Source organism: Eptesicus fuscus, chromosome 20, assembly GCF_027574615.1.
Source record: "Eptesicus fuscus isolate TK198812 chromosome 20, DD_ASM_mEF_20220401, whole genome shotgun sequence".
Lineage (NCBI taxonomy): Eukaryota > Metazoa > Chordata > Mammalia > Chiroptera > Vespertilionidae > Eptesicus > Eptesicus fuscus.
Window position 1 is genome coordinate 36,643,897 of NC_072492.1, and position 19,797 is coordinate 36,663,693.

The following is a 19,797-nucleotide window of genomic DNA, read 5'->3' on the forward strand; positions in this document are numbered from 1 at the left end:
GTGTCTGTCTCAGTCATTTCCTTTCTTGTGAAGCATTAGCTGTCATGAGTCACCAGCTGGTCCCCAGGCTCCTCTCCCCGCAGGCCAGGTGGTGTTCAGACCCGGAGGAGGCCTGGCCGACGTAGGAGGAGGCTGGTAGGGGAAGGTGTGGGCAGCAGTCAAGAGACCCTGAGAAGCAGTGTCCCTGGAGTTGCCCTCCGGATTCCCTCAAGTCTGATCTGGCCGCTGAATGATTCACAAGGATTGTGGGAAGAAAAGGCCCTGGGAAAGGGGTAGCTAAGACAGCAATGCTGGACAGAACTTTCTGGAAAACTTCAAGGCCCCCAGGAACACTAGGCAGCTTCATGTCCAAGAGTCACTGCAAGATGTGGAAAGGCTGCCCTGGGGCAGGCGGGAGAAGGGGACAGTGGGATTGGGGTGGGGGAGTTGGGTAGGGGCTCAGTCCTCAGTCTTTTATTGTCCATGGAGAATCTCACTCTGAACTCGGAGAAGCTGCAGAGTCCCCATCCTCGGGGTCCTGCCCATGAGGGGAGATGGGCTGACCCCCCTTCACACGCTTCCACTTCATCCTTCGGTTCTGGAACCACACTTTGACCTGACAAAGGAAGCAAAGGAGCCGGGTCAAGACAACCACCTCCCCAACTGATGCTCAAGCTAGCCAGGGGGCAGCTCCAGGGACCCCAGCTCTAAACACTGCTTGTCCCTCCTCACTCCCCCAAAGGCTCAAGAACAGAGACCAGGGGGAGGACATACCCATCTGCTCAGAGGCATGTCTTGTGTCTCCAGAGAAAAAAAAAGTCCCAGGCACCTATGGGAACAGTTTCTACAAGTCAATTGCCATTGGCTCCACCCCCTTTCACATGCCCCGCCCCTCCTGTGCTACCACCCTCTCCCTCTAGCTTCTGTTACCCAAGGGTCTGGGAGCAGAGGATGATCAGCCTCATCCTGGGGCACATTTATAAAGCTTAGGTAACGCTGCTTTGCACATTTTCTCACCTGGGCTGCACCCAGAGTGGGGTTATGACCTGTTTTACAGATGGAGACCCAGAAAGGGTGGGAGACATGTCCCAAGGGTCACAGGCCTAGGACGTGGTAGAGGCAGGATTTGAATCTAAGTCTTCTGATTTTAAATCCAGTCCTCTGGCAGAGTGCTATCAAATACTATTGTTACCACCATCATCATTATTATTATACTTTGCTCTACGTCAGAGCATGGGTGTGGGTGGAATGCTCTAAGGGAAAGCCCAAAACAAAGGGCTAGGAAGTTCTTCTCCGTGTGTGCCCAGGAACCAGCCCCCTACCGGAACCACCTGCAGAACTTATCAGAAATGCAGATCCCAGGCCCCCTCGTGATTATTGCAAAGTCACTCTCTGGAGCTCCCAAATCTACATTCTTTACACAAGCACCTAGGTGATTCCAGTCACACGCAAGCTTGAGAATAACCAGATCAGGGGTTCCAAGGCTGGATGCAGGTGAGAATCACCCTGGGGGACCTTTAAAAAAACTCTGATGCCTGAACTCTCTTCCAGTCCCATAAAACCAATCCCATCCCATCAGTGTCATTAAAATCTCCCCAGGTGATTCTCGGGTACAGCCACAGTTGAGGTCCATTGGACTGGGCAGAGGGAGAAGACGTGGGGAAGATGCAGGGAGGGGTGCTGGGAAGGGAGGGGGATGAGAGAGCCAAGGAGAGGAGGGATGCCAGGAGAGGAGCGGCGTCCCCAGAGCTCCCACCTGCCTCTCGGACAGATCCAGGTTCACCGCGATCTCGTATCTCCGGAGCCGGGTCAGGTAGTTGTGGTGAGCAAACTCGGCCTCCAGCTCCCGCAGCTGCTCCTTGGTGAATGCCGTCCTCTCCTTGCGGGCCTTGCCGCCGCCCTCCGCTTTTCCGCGGTTCTCCTGGTTGTCTGGCGAGAGAGGGCCCCGAACAGGAAGACGTAAACCTCAAGGGCCCCGGTTCCCTGTCTGTGGTCATGAAGCAGCCGAGCAGCCTTTCCCTGTCTCTTATTTGTAAAGGATGCTGAGAAAGAACCCACATTGTCCCTTTACCTTTCCTTCTGGTGTCTTACCCCCCTGAGAAATGGGAAGTTTTCTGGCTCCCTCACCCCCACGGTTTTCTTCCCACAGCACAGGAAGCTGCCTTTGGCTGTTCAATGACCGCTGCCACCCAGCTCACCCCCCAGCTTGACATCAGTAGTGGGCAAGATTCTCGCCGAAACCGGTTTGGCTCAGTGGATAGAGCGTCGGCCTGCGGACTCAAGGGTCCCGGGTTCGATTCCGGTCAAAGCATGTACCTTGGTTGCGGGCACATCCCCGGTGGGGAATGTGCAGGAGGCAGCTGATCGATGTTTCTCTCTCATCGATGTTTCTGGCTCTCTGTCCCTCTCTCTTCCTCTCTGTAAAAAAAGAATCAATAAAATATATTAAAAAAAAAAAAAAGATTCTCTAAAACAGGTTCTCTGTCCTCAGCAACATCAACTGTTAGAAATGCAGGTCCCGGGGCCTCACTCCCCCCAGACCTACTGAAGGAGAGGCTCTGGGAGTGGAGCCCGGTGATCCGTTTTAACAAGCCCTCCCGGTGACTCTGACTCACGGTCAAGTTGACAAACCACTGCCCTGGCTCTGAGACCTTGCTAAAAGGGTGTTGTGGTGGCAGCTTCAGCAAGGGGCTGGCCAGGATCTCAGACAGCGCCCAGCCCCATGTACTGAATCGGGATCTGCATTTTAGCAAGATCTCTAGGAGGGAGGGCTGTGTGCACCTGTCAGTCAAAAAGTGTTGCTTTAAGCTTCTTTCCGCTTGGACACCAGGAGGAGTCTGGAAAGTTCATCTATGAAGGAGGCTCCCGTTAGCCACAGCAGGGGCTCACTCAATCATAACTGTTAACAGGGCGCAGGGACCAAGCACAGGACATGCATCAGTCACTTCATCCTCACAATAACCCCACTAGAGGAGTTCAAGTATTAGCCCTGTTTTATAGACCAGAAAACTATAAAAAAAAAAAAAAGAAAGAAAAGAAAGAAAGAAATAAAGAAAGAAGTGAAGCCAGTTGACCCGAGTTCATCCAAGTACAATCACAGTGAAGGGCGGAGGCAGCCATCAGGCCCAGGCAGTCTGACTCCCATACTGTGCAAATGAAATCTATGTAGGAAGGGTTTACGAACTGCAGAGTCCTGAACGAATGAAAGGGACGGTATGCTCCCTCCGAGCAGGGTAAGAGGGGCTCTCCCTTCGCCTTTAGTGGGGGTGGGTGGAGGGGCAGGAAGGAGACCCACACCTGCACCCTGAGCTGACAATGGGAGCCGCGTGGCTGGTGCGGGGCGCAGGAACCCCTCTTCCTGCGGGCTCCGAAAGTGGGGGAAGTCTCACTTCCTTGTCCTGGCTGTACAGACAGGCCGTGCCTCACAGTCGGGTGCTTTACTGAAAGCTGCACCCCAACCCCCTGCCCCTTCCAGGCCCCATCCCCACCTGGCTGTGAGTGTTGTGGGGGATGATCTGCTCTCAGAGGCTGAGTCTAAACTGGCCGACGGTGGAGGCCGCCCAGCCTCTGGGCCAAGCAGCACCCCCTGGCCCCCAGCAGGGGTGGGGCCCTAGAGACCCCTGTCAACCCCGCTTGCTAGTTCCCTTCTCTGCTTTCCATTCAGTCCCCTTGTGTGTCAGGATCCTGGTCCTCCGCCCCCTCGTTACTCGGCGGGGAGCCGGGTGTGGCGGCCCCGGGGCGCGGCGAGGTGCCGGGCAAAGCGATTTGGGCGCCGCCACCCCTCACCCTGCGCCCTGGGGCAGGAAGACGAGTGGGCGCTGCCGGCGTCCTGAGAAGGCGGAGGAGGGGCCACCCTAGGGGTTCCCCGATGTCCCGATGCCCACGCGCTGGGGATCTTGGCGAGGGATACGGGTGGGCGGCCTGCGGCGCGCGCGGGGGAGCAGGCAGGGGGCGCGTTCTCCGCCCGGGATGTCCGCCTGGCGGCCTCTGGCTCCGGGCGGAGAAGGCCGGCCCAGACCCCTCCGGAAGCCGGAGCGTGGGCTGGAGGGGAAGGACGCGCAGCCCCGGCCGGTCCCCCGGGAGCCCTCGGCCTTGGCCGGGGAGGGCGGGCGGTCACGCAGCGGAGGGACGGCCCCCGGAGCGCATGCGGCCGGCCCGCGGAGAGGCTCACTTCCCACCCGCTCCGGTCCCAGGCTCAGCGTTCTCAGCCCTGCCCTTGAGCAACCGGGTGGTGCAGAGCCCTGGATCTCCTTGCCGGAGCCTCTGAGGGAGTCACTCAACCCCCCTGAGCTTCAGTCACCTCATCCAGAAATCGGGGAAAACAAAGCCCCCACCTGCCAGGGTTACTGGGAAGATCGGACGGGCTAATGCGTGGAAAATGCTTTTGAAACTTAAAAGCACCGGAAAAATATAAAGTTTACTTCCAATTTTTCAACTCCACACATCGCCCTTAGGAGGAAATCCTATTATGATCCCCTCTCCCAGCCACGTGGACCTGTGATAATTTGATTAATAGCTCTCTGGCTCCCCAGGGAGGGAACTGTCTTTTCTCTCTCGCTACTGTCCCTGGCACAGAGGAGGCAGGTCTCAGTATAGAGAGGAGGAAGCAGCCTCCAGGAGGCCCCAGACCTTGCCCCGTGTTCTGGGCAGCTTTTAGGTGGCAGAACGGAGATTCGAACCCAGATCCACCTGACTGGTGCTGAGGTCCCCAATCCTGGCATCAGGTTCTTTGTCTTTCCTCTGCTCGTCTCCGCCTCCAGGGCTCCCAGGGGGCTCATCCTGGGTTGATGCCCACACCCCATTTCCCCTCCTCCCAGGCCTGCTTGTGTGGACACAGGTGCCCTACGGGATCTCAGAAAACAACCCCCTAACCTACCCACACAGTCCTGTCCGTAATCCTCCTGACAGAGACAAGGGGAGGTAAGAAGAGGGCCCCTGTGAGTTGGTCTTAGACTGGTTATGTGGGCGGCTGACCACTGCCAGCCAAGCCACGCCACTCCCTACTCACTCTCCTCCCCCGTCTCTGTTACCCCGATTTAGGTGCTGGGGCCTCAGGATAGGAAAGAAGAGGAAATGGGACCAAGAAGCCTGGGAACTTAGTGTCTGAGCCACTGTGGGAAGCCTGGGCAACCGCTACTAGAGCGGGTGGGGAGCTGGTGCCGGGAGGACACTTGTCCCTCATCAGCTTCCGTGAGTGGGAGGAACTTTGCTCACTGGTAGAAATGACAAACGGGCCAGAAGCATGGGAAACTAGCTATGAAAACTGAAGTGGGAATTATGGCTCTCTTTGTTCTCCAACATTTCAACAAGATAGAGAGAAGGAGAAGGAGAAGAAGAAGAAGAAGAAGAAGAAGAAGAAGAAGAAGAAGAAGAAGGAGGAGGAGGAGGAGGAGGAGGAGGAGGAGGAGGAGGAGGAGGAGAAGAAGGAGGAGGAAGAGGAGGAGGAAGAAGAGGAGGAGGAGGAGAGGGGAGGAGGAGGAGGAGGACGAGGAGGAGGAGGAGGAGAAGGAGGAGAAGAAGAAGAAGAAGAAGAAGAAGAAGAAGAAGAAGAAGAAGAAGAAGAAGAAGAAGAGACAAAGAAAAACTATGAGCACTTTCATGCCATTTCTGGCCAGGGTTGTCCAGTCTGCCAGCTCACATGCACAGGCCAATGGCACATCACCCTCAGGACGGTTTGATCACAGGAGTACACTGTTGTTGGGAAGCCTCCCTCCCTCTATTGCCTCAGTTTCCCCATGTGTGGAAGGATTGAGTCGGGCTGGGTCTTCTTCCCTTGGGGAGCTGGTGTCAGTGTCCTTGCTCAACACGCAGCCCAACATCCTCTTCTCCTCTCCCTACTCCCTCTTCTGTTGAGACCCCCTGGCCTTGAACTTGAGCCCCTTCCAGTTTCAAATATTCTTATCTTGGCCTCTAGTTCCTTCCTTCAGTCAGATCTGGGTTCTTGCTGAACGTTCTGTCCCAGGTCCACCCCCGCACTCCCACCCCCACTCCCACCCCAGACTTCCCAAGTTCCTCAGCCCAGGGCTATTTATCCCCTCCCCCCTCCCCAACATGTAAAGCTCATCACCCCAAGCTGAGTGTTTGCAGAGGTGTCTGCTGACCCCTTGGAGAGCCTGGGCCTTCTTTGGGCCCAAGAAGGAGCTCTTTGACCTTGGGCAAGTCACTTAAGTTCTCTGAGCTTCAGTTTCCTCATTTGCAAAGTGAGAATGGCTACCTACATCCACTGTGATCAGAAGGCTGCTGAGAAGGTCAAAGGAGATGGGCAAGGTGTGTCTAACCCTTGGCACTGTACTGGGCACACTGCTGAGTCTCTGAAAGAACCATCAGAGGAGGTTCTATTGGAGATGCTGTTGGAGTGATGATTCAAGGTGGGGGTGAGAGAAGATGCTGCTCCAGGGCTGTGTGAAGGGGATGCCTTTTCAATGTCTGTCCCTTTAACTATTTTCCCTTCTCTACTACTTTCCTATGTCTCTGCTTGGATCTGTGTCTCTGGCCACTATTAGCCACTAATGTGTCAGTCTTCCAGGGGGCCATGGATCCAGGCACAGTAACTAGCATTGATCAGAATCATACATCGGTCCCCTGGGTCCTGCTTCTCTCTCAGGGGCAGCGGCGCCTCTTCCAGGACTGCAGAGGGGGGAGGCTGGTGCTCAGCCGGCTGCTCCGGCCCCTGCACAACCCTCTGAGCGAGCAGGGCCATGATGGAACAGTCGGCAGTGCCCAGAGAAATGCAAACAGGATGTGTGTGCGATTGCGGTTTCCACCATGAGCTTTAACACCACCCAAACGAAATTATTTCATAAATAGCTGTCACTTTTGGCAGACGTTCCTAAAGTCAGCAGACAGCTTTATCGGAGCTACAAGGAAGTTCAGACAGACTCTGGGGAACATGCCTTTTTGGAGTTCTGTATCTCCAACTCTCACAGCCATTTTACATAAATTTCTACCCAAGACCAGAGAGAAAGCCATATGCCATGGATTCGAATAACAATTTGCAGTTGACAACAATGTATTTCCCCCAACAACAGTGTACTCCTGTGATCAAACCGTCCTGGGGGTGATGTGCCATTGGCCTGTGCATGTGAGCTGGCAGACTGGACAACCCTGGCCAGAGATAAACTTCTTTTGGGCTTTCGTATATACTACGGAATCATAGAATAATAGAGCTGGAAGGGGACTGAGTGATGATCTAATGTTGCCTTTTCATTTTATAGCTGAGCTCAGAGTGGGTCAGAGACTTTCCTAAAGACACACAGCAAGTTAGTGGCAGAATTGGACCTACGACCCATAATTTCTTGATAGGAAGCTATTTCCGCATATTAGGTTGCTTCCGGTTGAATCCTCTTAATTATTCTGTGAGATAGGCAAGGTGCATACTATCCATTGAAGAGATGAGGAAGGTAAAACCCAGAGACGAAATGGCTTGCCCAAAGCCCCTGGGACCAGTCCAGGGCCGTAGCCACTATGTCACACTGCCCTGGGGAGGAGGATGAGCATGAGACTGTACTCACTCCAGGGACCGTGTCTGGGCCTGGGTCCAGGTCTGTCTCCCTGGGACTCCTTGGGGAGGGGATATTTGGGGCATGATGTCAGCAGGTGAGACCTCGGCAAACCCTCTGCAAACGGTGTCTGGCTTCCTTCACAAAGCACACCGTTGACATCCTTGTTAGTTCTGATACTTTCACCTTCAGAAGGAGGAGTCAAAGCCCATCAAAATAGACAAGACCTGGATGGAGCCCCCCAAGGCCCGTGGAGTGTTGGCTTCGAGGACCTCCCTGGCTTCCTGGGACTGGCCTGCCTTTCTCCCTGGGCCCCACCCGAACTTAATGTGGGGGCCCCTTCCCTCTCCCGTAGGTGCCCAGTGGGTCTGGGGAATTCGGGGCATGTTTTCTGGGAGAGAAGCAGATTGTTCTGGAATGAACATGCCTGGCGCTCAGTAGTCTTTGCTGAGAGTCCCAGGTGGGATGGGCAGTGAGGGTGGACGATGGTGATGGAGAGCGAAATGAGTGGGGTGATGAGATGGGGTGTGGGGCCCAGGAAGAGGGGAGCAGAGACGTGAGAAGGAAGGGAGGCGGTGGAAAGGAGAGGTGGGAGCAGCCGCAAGCCTCCAGGATGGGTTGGGGGAGGCATGGGCAGCACTGGGCTTTGTTGGTGTTTATAAGTTCCAGATGTCGTCCTTAGCTGTCACCAAAGGAAGTGTGGGCTTCAGGCCCCAGGCCCCACGGCTCACACTGTACCTCCACCACGGTGTTTAAGGAAAACAGGGAAAAACATGAAATTTATAAAAGGCTAGGGTGGGGGGGTGGGGGAGGAATGCTGGCTAGAGGCCAGGGAAGCCTGATTCAGTGTGTAGATAGGGCTTGGGGAAAGGGGCTGGCTCTGGGGGTCTGCAGGGGTCCTGCCCCCCAGAAAGAAAGGGCTGCTCTGGACCTCGCCTATGTGTTCAGTGGTTAGAGCACCATCCCGTGCACCGAAGGGCCTCGGATTCAATTCCCAGTCAGGGCACATACCCGGGTTACTGGTTTGCAACCCTGGCCGGGGAGCATATGAATCAATGTCTCTCTCTCTCTCTCTCTCTCTCTCTCTCTCTCTCTCTCTCTCTCTCATCAATGACAACAACAACCATATTCTTGGTGAGGATTAAAAAAAAGAAAAAAGAAAGGACTGCTCTGCCTCTGGGATCATCCTCACCTTCCTGGGTCCAGGTCCCTGATTTCTTCAAGCCACAGAGATAGGTGGGTGGGATGGATCCTGAGCCCCCAGCCTGGCAGGCCAGAAGGCAGGGCTGAGGTGGTCCCTCAATTGACCTTCCTATGGCCCATGGGCTTTTTGGACCCTTACACCTTGGAAGCGGGTCAGAATCCTGCTGCCTCGGTGGAAATGGACTTTTTCCAGAACTTCCAGAATGTATCTGGGCGGGGCCTGAGCAGGCCCAGGCCCAGGGTTTGTGCTGACGCCTCTGAGTTCCTGGCTGGGGTCCTGCTTTGGGCCTGTCAGAAGAGGAGAAGCAGGGGCTCTCACCAGGAGCCAGGGGATGCCCAGAAGGGTGGAGTGTGGAGTTTCTGTCTCTCCTCCCAGGCTGGCCACTCTGGGGCCTAAGATTTCTTCCTCGCTGGGGGTTCTAGGGTTGGAGGTGGGATGAGAGGGGTGTAGCTGCTGTGCCCCCCTGAAACCACACCTTGCCCAGCACTGTGAACCTACAGAGACAGGTAGGCCCGGCTGGTGGCAGGCTGCAAAAGCTCTGTCTGAGCCTGGGTCACTGCCTAGCTGGGATGTGAGCATGGGCAGCCTGGGGTGCAGCCAGGATCAGGGAAGACTTTGAAAAGAGGAGGGCGCTCATTTGTAGGCTTAGGAAAAATGCGGCGAGGGCTTACAAAGTGCCGGCTCTGGTCTTTCTAGCTATAATCTCATCTAGCCCCACAGCAACCCTATGAGATACCATTGTCCTCAATTTTCGGAGGAGGAAACTGGGTCTCCGGGAGGGTTAGGACTTGCCTGAGTTCACACAGCCAGATCATTGTGGGTCCAGGGCTTGAACCAGGTCTCCCCTGTTAGTGCTGCAGCCAGTGTGCTACTCAGCAGTGCTCCAGGGACCCAGGTGACACTCACTGAAGTCCATTTATTTGGTCGTCATCTCCTTTCCTTATTCCTCCGTCAAACAGCCACTTCTTTAGAGACTCATTCCTAAAACTGTCTCCACTTTTTTTTTTAAATCTTCACCCAAGGATATGTTTATTGATTTGAGAGAGATGAGAGTGAAACATTGATCAGTTGCCTCTCTTATGCGCCCCAACCGGCGATGGAACCTGCAAGCTACATATGTGCACAATCCAGGAATCAAACCTGCAATCTTTTTGGTGCACAGGACAGTGCTCCCACCAACTGAGCCACCTGGCCAGAGCTGTCTCTGCTTCTAAAAAATCTCCCTTTGTTGGTGTCAGACAAGAAAGCAGGGCTCTGCTCCGAGTGGAAAAGCAGTTGGGATGCTGGGCCAGGAAAGCTCTGAGGTCGTGCCCACCTCTGAGAGGCTGCTTTCACGAAAAGGGTTTTAACAGGAACGTTTGTGCCACTGCTTAGAACCCTGTCCTTGTCCCTGTACCCCCTGTTTATGGGCTGCATGGTGACCCTCCTCTCCAACTCCTGTTTTTGAAGTCCTAATCCCCCGTACCTCAGCATGTGACTGTATTGAGAGGTAGGGCCTTTAAAGGGGTGATTCAGTTAAAATGAGGCCGATAGGGTGGGCCCTGGGCAATCTGACTGGTGTCTTTGTAAGAGTAGTTGTTGGTGAAGAAACATAGACAGACACCAGGGATGCCCATGTACAGAGGAAACACCGTGGGAGGACATGGCAAGAAGGTGGCCATTTGCAAGCCAAGGCAAGAAGCGTCAGGAGAAATCAAACCTGCCGACACCTTGTCCTATAACTTCCAGCTTTCAGAACTCTGAGAAAATAAATGTCTTCTGTTTAAGCCACCCAGTCTGTAGTATTTTGTGATGACAACCTGAGCAGACTAAGACACCCCCTACATTCCCACAGCCAGTGCTTACCCCTGAGGAGAGAAAGCAAAGGCATGAGGGGTGCTTGGCAAGGCTGATGCCAGCCCGTAGGGGCCCTCTCTGTAAATCAGAAAAAGGTGCCCCTTTCTCTAGACTGTCCGGGCCCTCTGGCAGCCTAGCTGTGGCTGCCCCCCTAATGCTCTGCCATGGTGGGTTCACTTTATTGCTCAGTCAGAGCGGTTCCACTTGTTTCCCATGGTGGCCCCGGCACTTGGGAGCTGACCCCAGGACCCCGAGGGGGATTCCTGCAGAGTCAGCCCAGCCTGCCTGGGGCTGCCTGTGTGTCCTTCTGACCCCAGCACTCGCCCTGACCCTGGGCTAGTTGTATGATTGAAGTGTGGCTCTCCGCACACGTTTTCATGAGTGAGACTGTAAACGTTCCGGTGCATTTTACAGAAGCGCCTCACATACGGTGGAAACCCTCAGGCCGGGTGGCGGAGCCAAGCTCAGAGAGAAGGAGGGAAAATGAATGAAGGACTGCCAGGCTGCAATAGAGACTACTGGCCAGACGTCGGATGAGCTCCTCTTGTGTACAAATGTCTCAGTAGATTCTAGGGAGGCTGCACAGGTGACTCAGGTATCAGTCTGGCCCTCCAGACACTTCAATTCTAGGGAGAAAGTCACTCATATGCAAGGCCAACTGTGGTTTGATGCTAAAATGGAGGCATAAGCAAGGCTTGCTCTGTGTATGTGGGGAGGGAGGTCAAGAAAGAATGCTCAACAAACTAGAAATAGAAGGAAATTGTCTCAACACAATAAAGGCCTTATATGAAAACTTTATAACGAACATCATACTCAATGGTGAAAAACGGAAAGCTTTTTCTTTAAGACCAGGAATAAGACAAAGATGCCCAATATCACCACGTCAATTCAACATAATATTGGAAGTCCTAGCCAGAGCAATCAGGTAAGAAAAAGAAATAAAAGGCATCCAAATAGAAAAGGAAGAAGTAAAATAATCTCTGTTTGCAGATGACATAATCTTGTGGAAAGTCCTAAAGATTCCACACCAAAAAAAATCTCTTAAAACGAATAAACCAATTCAACAAAGTTGTAGGATACAAAATCAACACCAGAAATCAGTTGCATTTATATACACTAGCAATGAACAATCTGAAAAGAAAATTAAGAAAACAATTTACATTTACAAAAGCATCCAATAGAATAATATACTTAGGAATAAACTTGACTGAGGAGGCAAAATATTTGTACATCTAAAACCATAAATCATTGCTGAAAGAAATTTAAAAAGACAACTAAATGGAAAGATATCCTATGTGTATAGATTGGGAGACTTAATATTATAAAAATGTCCATATAATCCAAAGTGATTTATAGATTCAATGCAATCCTTATAAAAAATCCAAATGGCTTTTTTTTTGGTGTGTGGCAAAAATAGAAAAAATCATCCTAAAATTCATATGGAATCTCAAAGGACCTCGAGTAGACAAAACAATCTTGAGAAAGAAAAGCTGGAGGTCTCACAATTTATGATTTAAAAATACATTGCAAAGCTACAGTAATCAAAACAGCATGGTACTAGAATAAAGACAGCCATATAAGGCCAATAGAACAGAATAGATGCCCAGACGTAAACCCTCACATATATGATCAAGTGATCTTCAACAGAGGCACCAAGAGGTGGAAGTGACTCAAGTGTCTGTCCATCAACAGATGGATGGGTAAAAAAAAAAAAAAAAAAAAAAGTATATACACACAATGAAATATTATTCAGCCTTTAAAAAGAAGGAAATCCTGTTAAAATGCTACAATATGAATGATCCCTAGGACGTTATGCTAAATAAAATAAACCAGTCACAAAAAGACAAATACAGCATGATTCCACTTATGTGAGGCATCTAAAGTAGTCAAACGCTTAGAAGCAGAAAGTAGAATGCTGGTTGCCAGGCCTGGGGCAAGGGGAAAGGAAGTTGTCATTCAATGGACATAGAGTTTCAGTTTTACAAGATGAAAAAGTTCTAGGCCAGGTTCCCAAGATGTCGAACCCTCAGTACAAGCCGGCGCGCCTGGCCACTTTGCCCCCTACCCTTGACCCAGCTGAACATGACATATCTCCGGAAACCCGGAAGGCGCAAGCCGAGCGGTTGGCCATAAGATCCCGGCTTAAAAGGGAGTACCTGCTTCAGTACAACGACCCCAACCGCCACGGGCTCATCGAAGATCCTGCCTTGGCTCGTTGGACCTACGCAAGAACAGCAAACGTCTATCCCAATTTCAGACCCACTCCCAAGAACGCGCTCCTGGGAGCTGTGATTGGAATTGGGCCCCTCATCTTCTGGTATTACGTTTTCAAAGCTGACAGAGATAGGAAAGAAAATCTTATCCAGGAAGGAACATGGGAGCGAAAATATAACATCTCATATTAAGGCTGACAATGATGACTATATATATTATTGTTTAATAAATCTATTAATCATGAAAAAAAAGATGAAAAAGTTCTAGAGATTCTTGCACAACAATGTACCTATAGTTAACACTATTGTACCATATACTTAAAAATGGTTACGATGGTAAATTTTATGCATTTTTGACCATAATAAAAGCAAAGCCAAGGAGATTTCAAATACAAGATGTCTCATGATAAGACTCTCAGGAGAGCTCCGATGTGGTTAAAATTGTCGTGGATACTGCAGTTTGAAACTCCTTAACTATAGTTTTCATTGAAATGATGCTGTGTACAAGTGGAGTCATCAATTTTAAAAAAAGAAAGAATTCTTGAAGGGGATGGTTTTCAAGCTGGATGTTAAAATAAGTAGGACAGCAATGGGCAGAGAGTGGGGGAGGGAAAGGTCTCCAGCACGTTGGGTAGAGGGGAAAAAGCAGAGTGTATCTGCAAGGCAAGTACGTGGAGGTGGAGGTGGCCTATGAGGGGGAACAGGTGGAGAAAAGGGCAAAAGGAGCCCATTTGTGGAGGGTTTTCAACTTCGAGCGAAATGCGAGTTCCCGTGGTTGGGCAGGGGCAGGGGCAGGCAGAGATCAGGTCTTGCAGGGGAGAGGTGGGGAGGGCCGAGTCCCTGGGAGGCACATGTGTTGGAGCCGAGGGAGGAGGGGACAAAGCGAGTCTGATGAAGGCAGAAGGAGTCCGCGAGAGCCCAGCCAGCACAGGGGCCTCCTCTCGGGCGATCAGATCCACCTGCAGCCAGGCCCATCACGCGCGACCTTCCCTTGAACCCCGTCAGGAAATCACCGAGAAATCCCTCATCCCCATAAATGAAAGACAGCCACAGTAGCAATGACAGATTGGGGGCAAACAGCAGCGGCCTCGCAGCTGTCCCTGCCAGCAGGGGTCTTCACACCCACTGGCCCAGGGCTGGGAGAGGCTGGGTGAGATAACATCACAGTGGTCTCCTAAATCAGTCTTGTGCTGTGAACCAACCGAAGGTCTCAGAGTGGGGGGCCAGGGACCCCGCTTTCATGGTCATTTACTTGAGCAAATCAGCCCACTCCCAGGGGGAGCAGCTGCGGCTGGCAGAGGAAGGAGAGGGCGAGCGGAGAATATTCCTTTGGAAACAGGCTTTCTGTAACTTTCTGTCCCGGGAGGTTTCTCCGCCAGCCAGTAGGGGAGGCATTGACCAGGCACCCTCTCCCCACCACTCCCCACACCCCGCTTGGCCCCCCACCCTCTCCAGCAGATTTCTGAGCTCCAAGCTCCTAATGGATGACAACTGGTTTCTTAGGACCAGCAATGATTGTAAGAGGTTCCCGTGTCTTATACCCCAGACTCAGGAACTTCTGAGTCGGTGTATTTGAAACCTTCAATTCCATTGAGCCCGAGAATAACAGGGAGATTTGACAGAATTTGACAGCAGGCTGGTTCTGGAGATGTGGGCCTCATACCCTTCATAGCTGCCGTTTATCGAACTCATGGACCAGGCACAGTGTTAATCTCGTGGATCATCGTATCTAACCTCCACAGCCTCTCTCAATGGAAGGTGCTATTGTTATCGTTTCATTTTACAGCTGGGGAAACTGAGGCTCCAGGAAGTTAGGACTTTCCCCAAGTCATGCCGTCAGAAGTGGTGGTGCTGACACTGACTCTGTCTGCCAAACCGTGAAGCACTACAGAAAACACATTTCTGACCAGCGCTGGTTAACCTCCCAGAGATGGCTTAGCCCCGTGGTCGGCAAACTCATTCGTCAACAGAGCCAAATATCAACAGTACAACGACTGAAATTTCTTTTGAGAGCCGAAAACCTACTTCTGCGCATGGGCCACGAAGTTTCCATCGCACTGTACGTGCGCGCCCGCACGTGGTATTTTGTGGAAGAGCCACACTCAAGGGGCCAAAGAGCCGCATGTGGCTCGCGAGCCGTGGTTTGCGGACCGCTGACTTAGCCGGGGCGAAGGGGAGGTGTTTAAGGCGCTCCCTTTGAGGACAAAATGCATGGGGCGCCTAAAACCTTAATAAATCAAGAGAAATAATATTTTCATGCAATGTTTTAAAAAATAAAAATGAATGCAAAAAAAAAATCTATGCTGAATAAAACATCAAACTTTTAAATAAGAAAGAATCCAACCAGTGACTCGGGATTGGTGGGAGGGCGAGGGGGTACTTTGTGGGCTCGTCTCTTGGGAGCAGATTCTTCGAGTGAGTGGTGAGCCTTGCCCACACTTCCCCCTTTCTTTATGCCCTTACAAAGCTGATCTTTCCTGTCTCCTTCCCCTCCAGCTAAACTCTAAAGGGAGACTTAAAGCAACTAATTTGGGCGATAAAGATTTCCACGCTGAAGGGAGAGTGGGCCTGGAACCCCAGAGAATGAATGAAAGTCAGCTTGCTGTGCTCGGCAGACCTCATGTGACTGCTGCCGTTGCTGCTGCTCCTGAGGGGTCCTCCAGGGAGAGCCCAGGGCCCCTCCAGGATGGGAACCTCCCCCGCCCCAGGCTGACCCTGTGAAGAGTGCAGGAAATTCAGCAGAGGCTGTCCATGTCCTCCTGGGGTGGTCAGCTGCTTGGCACACGAGCTTACTCCCTAACGCAGTGCCGTGGGCCGCTGGCCAAAAGGAAAGTCGTGTATTTGGGTCTTGCTGAGACACGGAATGATTTTTCCTGGGCCCAGCCCGTGGCTGTGCCCGTGCCTTCCCCATGCCTGGGCTCCCAGTTCCCTGGAAAGCGGCGGGATGCAGCGGAGGGAGGTGTGGGCAGAGAGGGCGCCGTGGAGCGGAGAGCTCTTCAATCAGGCTCAGAGCCAAGTCTCTGAGAGCCCCTTGGAGAGGAGAAGCACAACGTGTCCCATTCTCGGCAAATCTCCAACCGGGGCTGGGAATAGCTCAGGACTGAACCGGTTGGAAATTTAAAGGGCCCTTCTGTGGAGCAGCCAGGAAGGCTGTGGTCCTTATCATCCACGGTGAACGTGTTGAGGGACCTCTTTAAGCATGCTTGAAAATCCTCATATTTCAAAAGGAGGCTTGTGCTTGAGATCTACTGAAGGGTGTGAGATTTGGGGTCTGACATTCAGGGTTTGAGCTGAATTCTAGGGTGACTAATGGCTCCGGTTTGAGAGGTTTCTTAGGACACAGACTTTGAATGCTAAAATCAGAAAAGTCCTGGGCAAACTGAAATGAGTGGCTCACTCTGTTTAGACTCCATTCTAGCAGAGACCCCCCCTTAAACTTTATGCATATCCTTTCCACACATAAAGAACCTACTGAGAAGACCTGCTGGACTTACCTCGAAAACTGGTGGGACTCAAAAGAGCTAATGTGTGTTGTCTGCTGCACCTTGAACTTCCCCGGTTGCAGCACATCGCTGTCAGACAGGCATCTGTAGGCCTCTCCTCCCTCTGAGGAGCTTTGTGTGTGCGTGTGTGTGTTGTGTGGGTGTGTGGTGGGCGGGGGGGGGCAGGTTGAGACCATCTTATTCATCTCTGCATCCCCAGGGCCATGGTCGGGGCTTGGCAAAAAGAAATGCTCAGGAAATCTGTGCTATATCGAAAGTGCTTTGTAAAGCAAAGCACGGAATGTTGTCCTTGACTGGCTGGCACTCACATTTCCTACCTGCCCCCGGTGAGCCCATGGGAGGTCCTCTATAGGCTCAGATAGGTAGACGTTGCCTTAAGGGTGGCTGTCAAGAGGACATAGTGGGCAGCGGGGGCAGGAGGCATGGGTACTGCCTTGTCCTGGGCAAGGTGGGGTGAGGGACCCAGACAGAAGGTGAACAGGCAGTGAGAGAAGCGAGGAGGGCCCATGGGGAGATGAGGAAACAAGTCCCTACCACAGGGAGGAGATGGGATTATGCTGGGGTCCTAATAAGAGGACCAGCTCCATGCTCTGGCCTCTGGAGTCCAGCGCCGAGCTGGGCTTTTCCCGCATTCTGAAGTCCAGTGCTTGCCCTTGGCTGCCTGCCTCCCTGCCTCTCCCACGGCCGGTGATCCCTCAGGAGCGCCTTCCCTGAGGGTCACCCAGACCTGAGGATGCTGAACTGCCCCCTTGGCCTGGGCACGGCCCACCTAGGCAGGGGGATACCTTGTGGGCTGTCTGCTCCAGCTCTCAGCACTCCGTCTCCCCTCACTCCTTGCCTCTCCCCTCCCAGCCCTAGTCCTGCTTCTCTGTCTCTAGGCTCCTGGAGACACAGGGTCCTGGCTCTGCTTGACCACCCAGGGTTCTGGCCTTGGTCCTAGCCCCCACCCCCGCCCCCACCCCCCAGCTTCCGTCTCAGCTGATTCCCATGGTGAGCACACCCTGGGGCTCTGGGACCATTTGGAGCTGGTGGGGGCCTGGCAGGGAGAAGAAGCATGACCCAGAGGCAGCCTGGGGTCAGGAAAGCCCCTCTCTAGCCCTTGCCGGCCTCCACGGAGGCCCCCTCCCACATGTCCTCCAGATCTCTGTGGATCCTGTTTCACTCTCTGGCTGGCACATCCTTCTTGGGGCCCACGAGTGCTGGGGTCACAGACATCCCCATCACCAGAGAATCCTAGAGCTCTGAGTAGAAGAAACCCCGAGGGTAACTCCTTCCTGCCTTTGAATAGGTTAGATCGAACTGTTTGCAATGCACGGTCCGGGCAGTTAGGCTCAGACAAGGCAAGAAACCTCCCCAAGGTCACACAGTAACAGCATGGTCAGCTGCTCTGCAGCCACCTACCTGCACTATCCTTCCTCCGTCTGGTTGACTTCTTCTCCGTCTCATTGGCAGTGCTCCCAAGGACCTCATAGTCCTCTCCTGGGCCTCCCGTGGCGTCCACCAGGCCTGGGCTGCTGGCCCCCAGCTCCCTGGAGCCCCCAGTTGGGCCCGGGTTGAGCCTACGCCGGGCCTCTGAGACAGGGAAGTGCCAGTCGGGGGGCTGTGGGAAGGCGGGGTGCTGCTCGCTGAAGACCCGCTCCTCCTGGGGCAGGCTGTGTGGGGTGGCCGCCAGGCAGGAGGCCGAGAAGTCGGGGTACGCTGCGGTCGCCGTCGCCGGGAAGTCTGGTTTCTGGTGGAAGGAGAACGGGGTTGGCGGGTAGTGGGGTAGCCCTGAGGCCCCACTGCCTTCGGAGTGGGGATTTCGGAGGCAGCCCCAGACGGGGGCCGGGGGGTGGGGGCTCCTCATGCAGCTGCTGGCCACGGGATCCATCTGCTGTCTGCAGCACGCCTCAGTCTTTCAAAGGTTCGATTCTTACCCTTTTTATATTCAAATTTTTTAAAAAAAAAAAATAAAAAAATAAAGAGTAGGGAAAAATGTTCAACAGAAAGTTCACCCCAGGAACCAAAACAAAAACCCAAAACTAAAGTCTCTTTTAAAAGTCCACACACGTGCGTATGTGTGTGCACACACTTGTGTCCGCCTTCACTCCTGGCTTCCTGCCCCCGGACGCGCCAGCCTGCCTAGCGGGATCCCCTGTGGGTGTATTTGTCGCCGATGACACTAAACATGTTCACTGTCCCAGCCCAGACGCGCCAGCTGATGGAGCGCTCGCCCGGAGCCCTCGGCAAATGCCTGCAGAGGGCTGGACCAGGGCCGCGGAGACACACTTTTAAATGCTGCGGTGGGGAGAGAGTGACAAATTTCTGAAGTGAAATGTGAGAGAGGAGAGGGAGGGGTTAACCCGCACCCACACAATCCCCTCCAACCAAAACCCGAGCAGGCAACTATTAATCATCAGAAACCTTATATGCACATCTAATGGGATTTGCAGATGGAGACTTTTAAAGAAACATTGTCTGTATTTTTTTTTTTTTTTTTTTAAGGAGAGAGAGCAGCTCACACACACCACTTCTTTAATGTGCCTCCTGTAACACTATGAAGTTATTTTATTACACTGTTAACAAAATTCCCCACGTCTTGGATTTGGAAAAAGCCTTAAGTCAGATCCAGAATCCGTCAAGTGCCAAATTCCAGGGAGGGAAGCAGGGAATAAGCGCAAGAGACAAGTTTGCTGATTGCGTGTGATTTAAAGGCCCTTCCACCGCCGCCTGCAAAAAGGGAGGTGGATTAAAGGGAATCTTTTTTTTTTGCAAGTCTCCGCGGCCCACTAGGGTCTGTGGTATAAAGAAAGACATACCCCGGAAAAAAAAAAAAAAAAAAAAAAGGTTTCTCTCTGTCCAAAGTGACATTCTCACTTTCTCAGTAACTTAAAAAAAAAAAAAAAATCAGATTCTTCCTTCCTCTCTTTAACCCTCAACTTAATGCCCATTAGCCACACTCTTCTCTAGAGGGGTTTCAAGTCATTTTTCTCCTCGGCAAAAAAAGAAAAAGAAAAAAAGAGGCTCTTAGATAAAGTCCTTGAAGTTTCTCCAAGGCCTCCCGCACCTGCTCCTGGCTCCCTAACCTTCACCCACCTGCCTCCCCCGCCCCAACCCCAGAGGCCGAGTCTTCTGTGACCTCTGGGGCAGGGAACTAGGAATTGGGGGCGGTCTCGTTCTCTGTCACATGGGCTTCCTGGCTGGTGCCAATCCCAGGAGGGCCAATTGCCATTTCAACCGGTCAGTGCGTCCACTCCATCACCGGGGCCTGCTGGTCTCTGTGGAGGGTTAATATAATTTCTTGCAGGATGGCATTCCAAGACCATAGGACAGAGCTCCTCTCCCGTGGCCCAGAGTCGCTGGATCGGGGCCGACCCGGGCCACGATAGCGGCGTCTCTGCTGGCTGGTTCCGAAGGAGGAGGGGGTCTTAGCTCTGCGGCCTGGAGGCTGCACTCACGCTCTTCATGAAAAAGGCATTGCGTCCTCTGGAATGGGCAGCCAGGGTGTTGGAGGCCAGCAGAGGGGATGGGGGGATGGCCACCAACCAGACTCACTTCTCCGCTTCGTCCAGGACTCAGCTGCT

At 52.8% G+C, this 19,797-nt stretch overlaps 2 protein-coding genes across 3 annotated transcripts; one reads left to right on the top strand and one right to left on the bottom strand.

Annotated features, from left to right (window-relative positions):
- Window positions 1-288: 288 nt before the first annotated feature.
- MEOX1 (mesenchyme homeobox 1) lies at window positions 289-18,104 on the bottom strand. Of its 2 annotated transcripts, XM_008149296.3 has the most exons (3): window positions 17,636-18,104; window positions 1,736-1,908; window positions 427-595 (listed from the first exon to the last, which is right to left on the bottom strand). In XM_008149296.3, exons 1-3 carry the CDS (start codon window positions 18,102-18,104, stop codon window positions 473-475), a joined length of 765 nt encoding a protein of 254 aa, XP_008147518.2. In that variant the 3' UTR covers window positions 427-472. The 2 variants fall into 2 exon arrangements, with proteins under 2 accessions (XP_028012970.2, XP_008147518.2); XM_028157169.2 differs by lacking the exon at window positions 1,736-1,908 and having other exon boundaries at window positions 289-595.
- Window positions 12,534-12,923, top strand: LOC103293052 (NADH dehydrogenase [ubiquinone] 1 beta subcomplex subunit 4-like). The gene has a single exon (XM_054709459.1). The coding sequence runs from the start codon at window positions 12,534-12,536 to the stop codon at window positions 12,921-12,923; it is 390 nt and encodes a 129-aa protein (XP_054565434.1).
- Window positions 18,105-19,797: the final 1,693 nt, after the last annotated feature.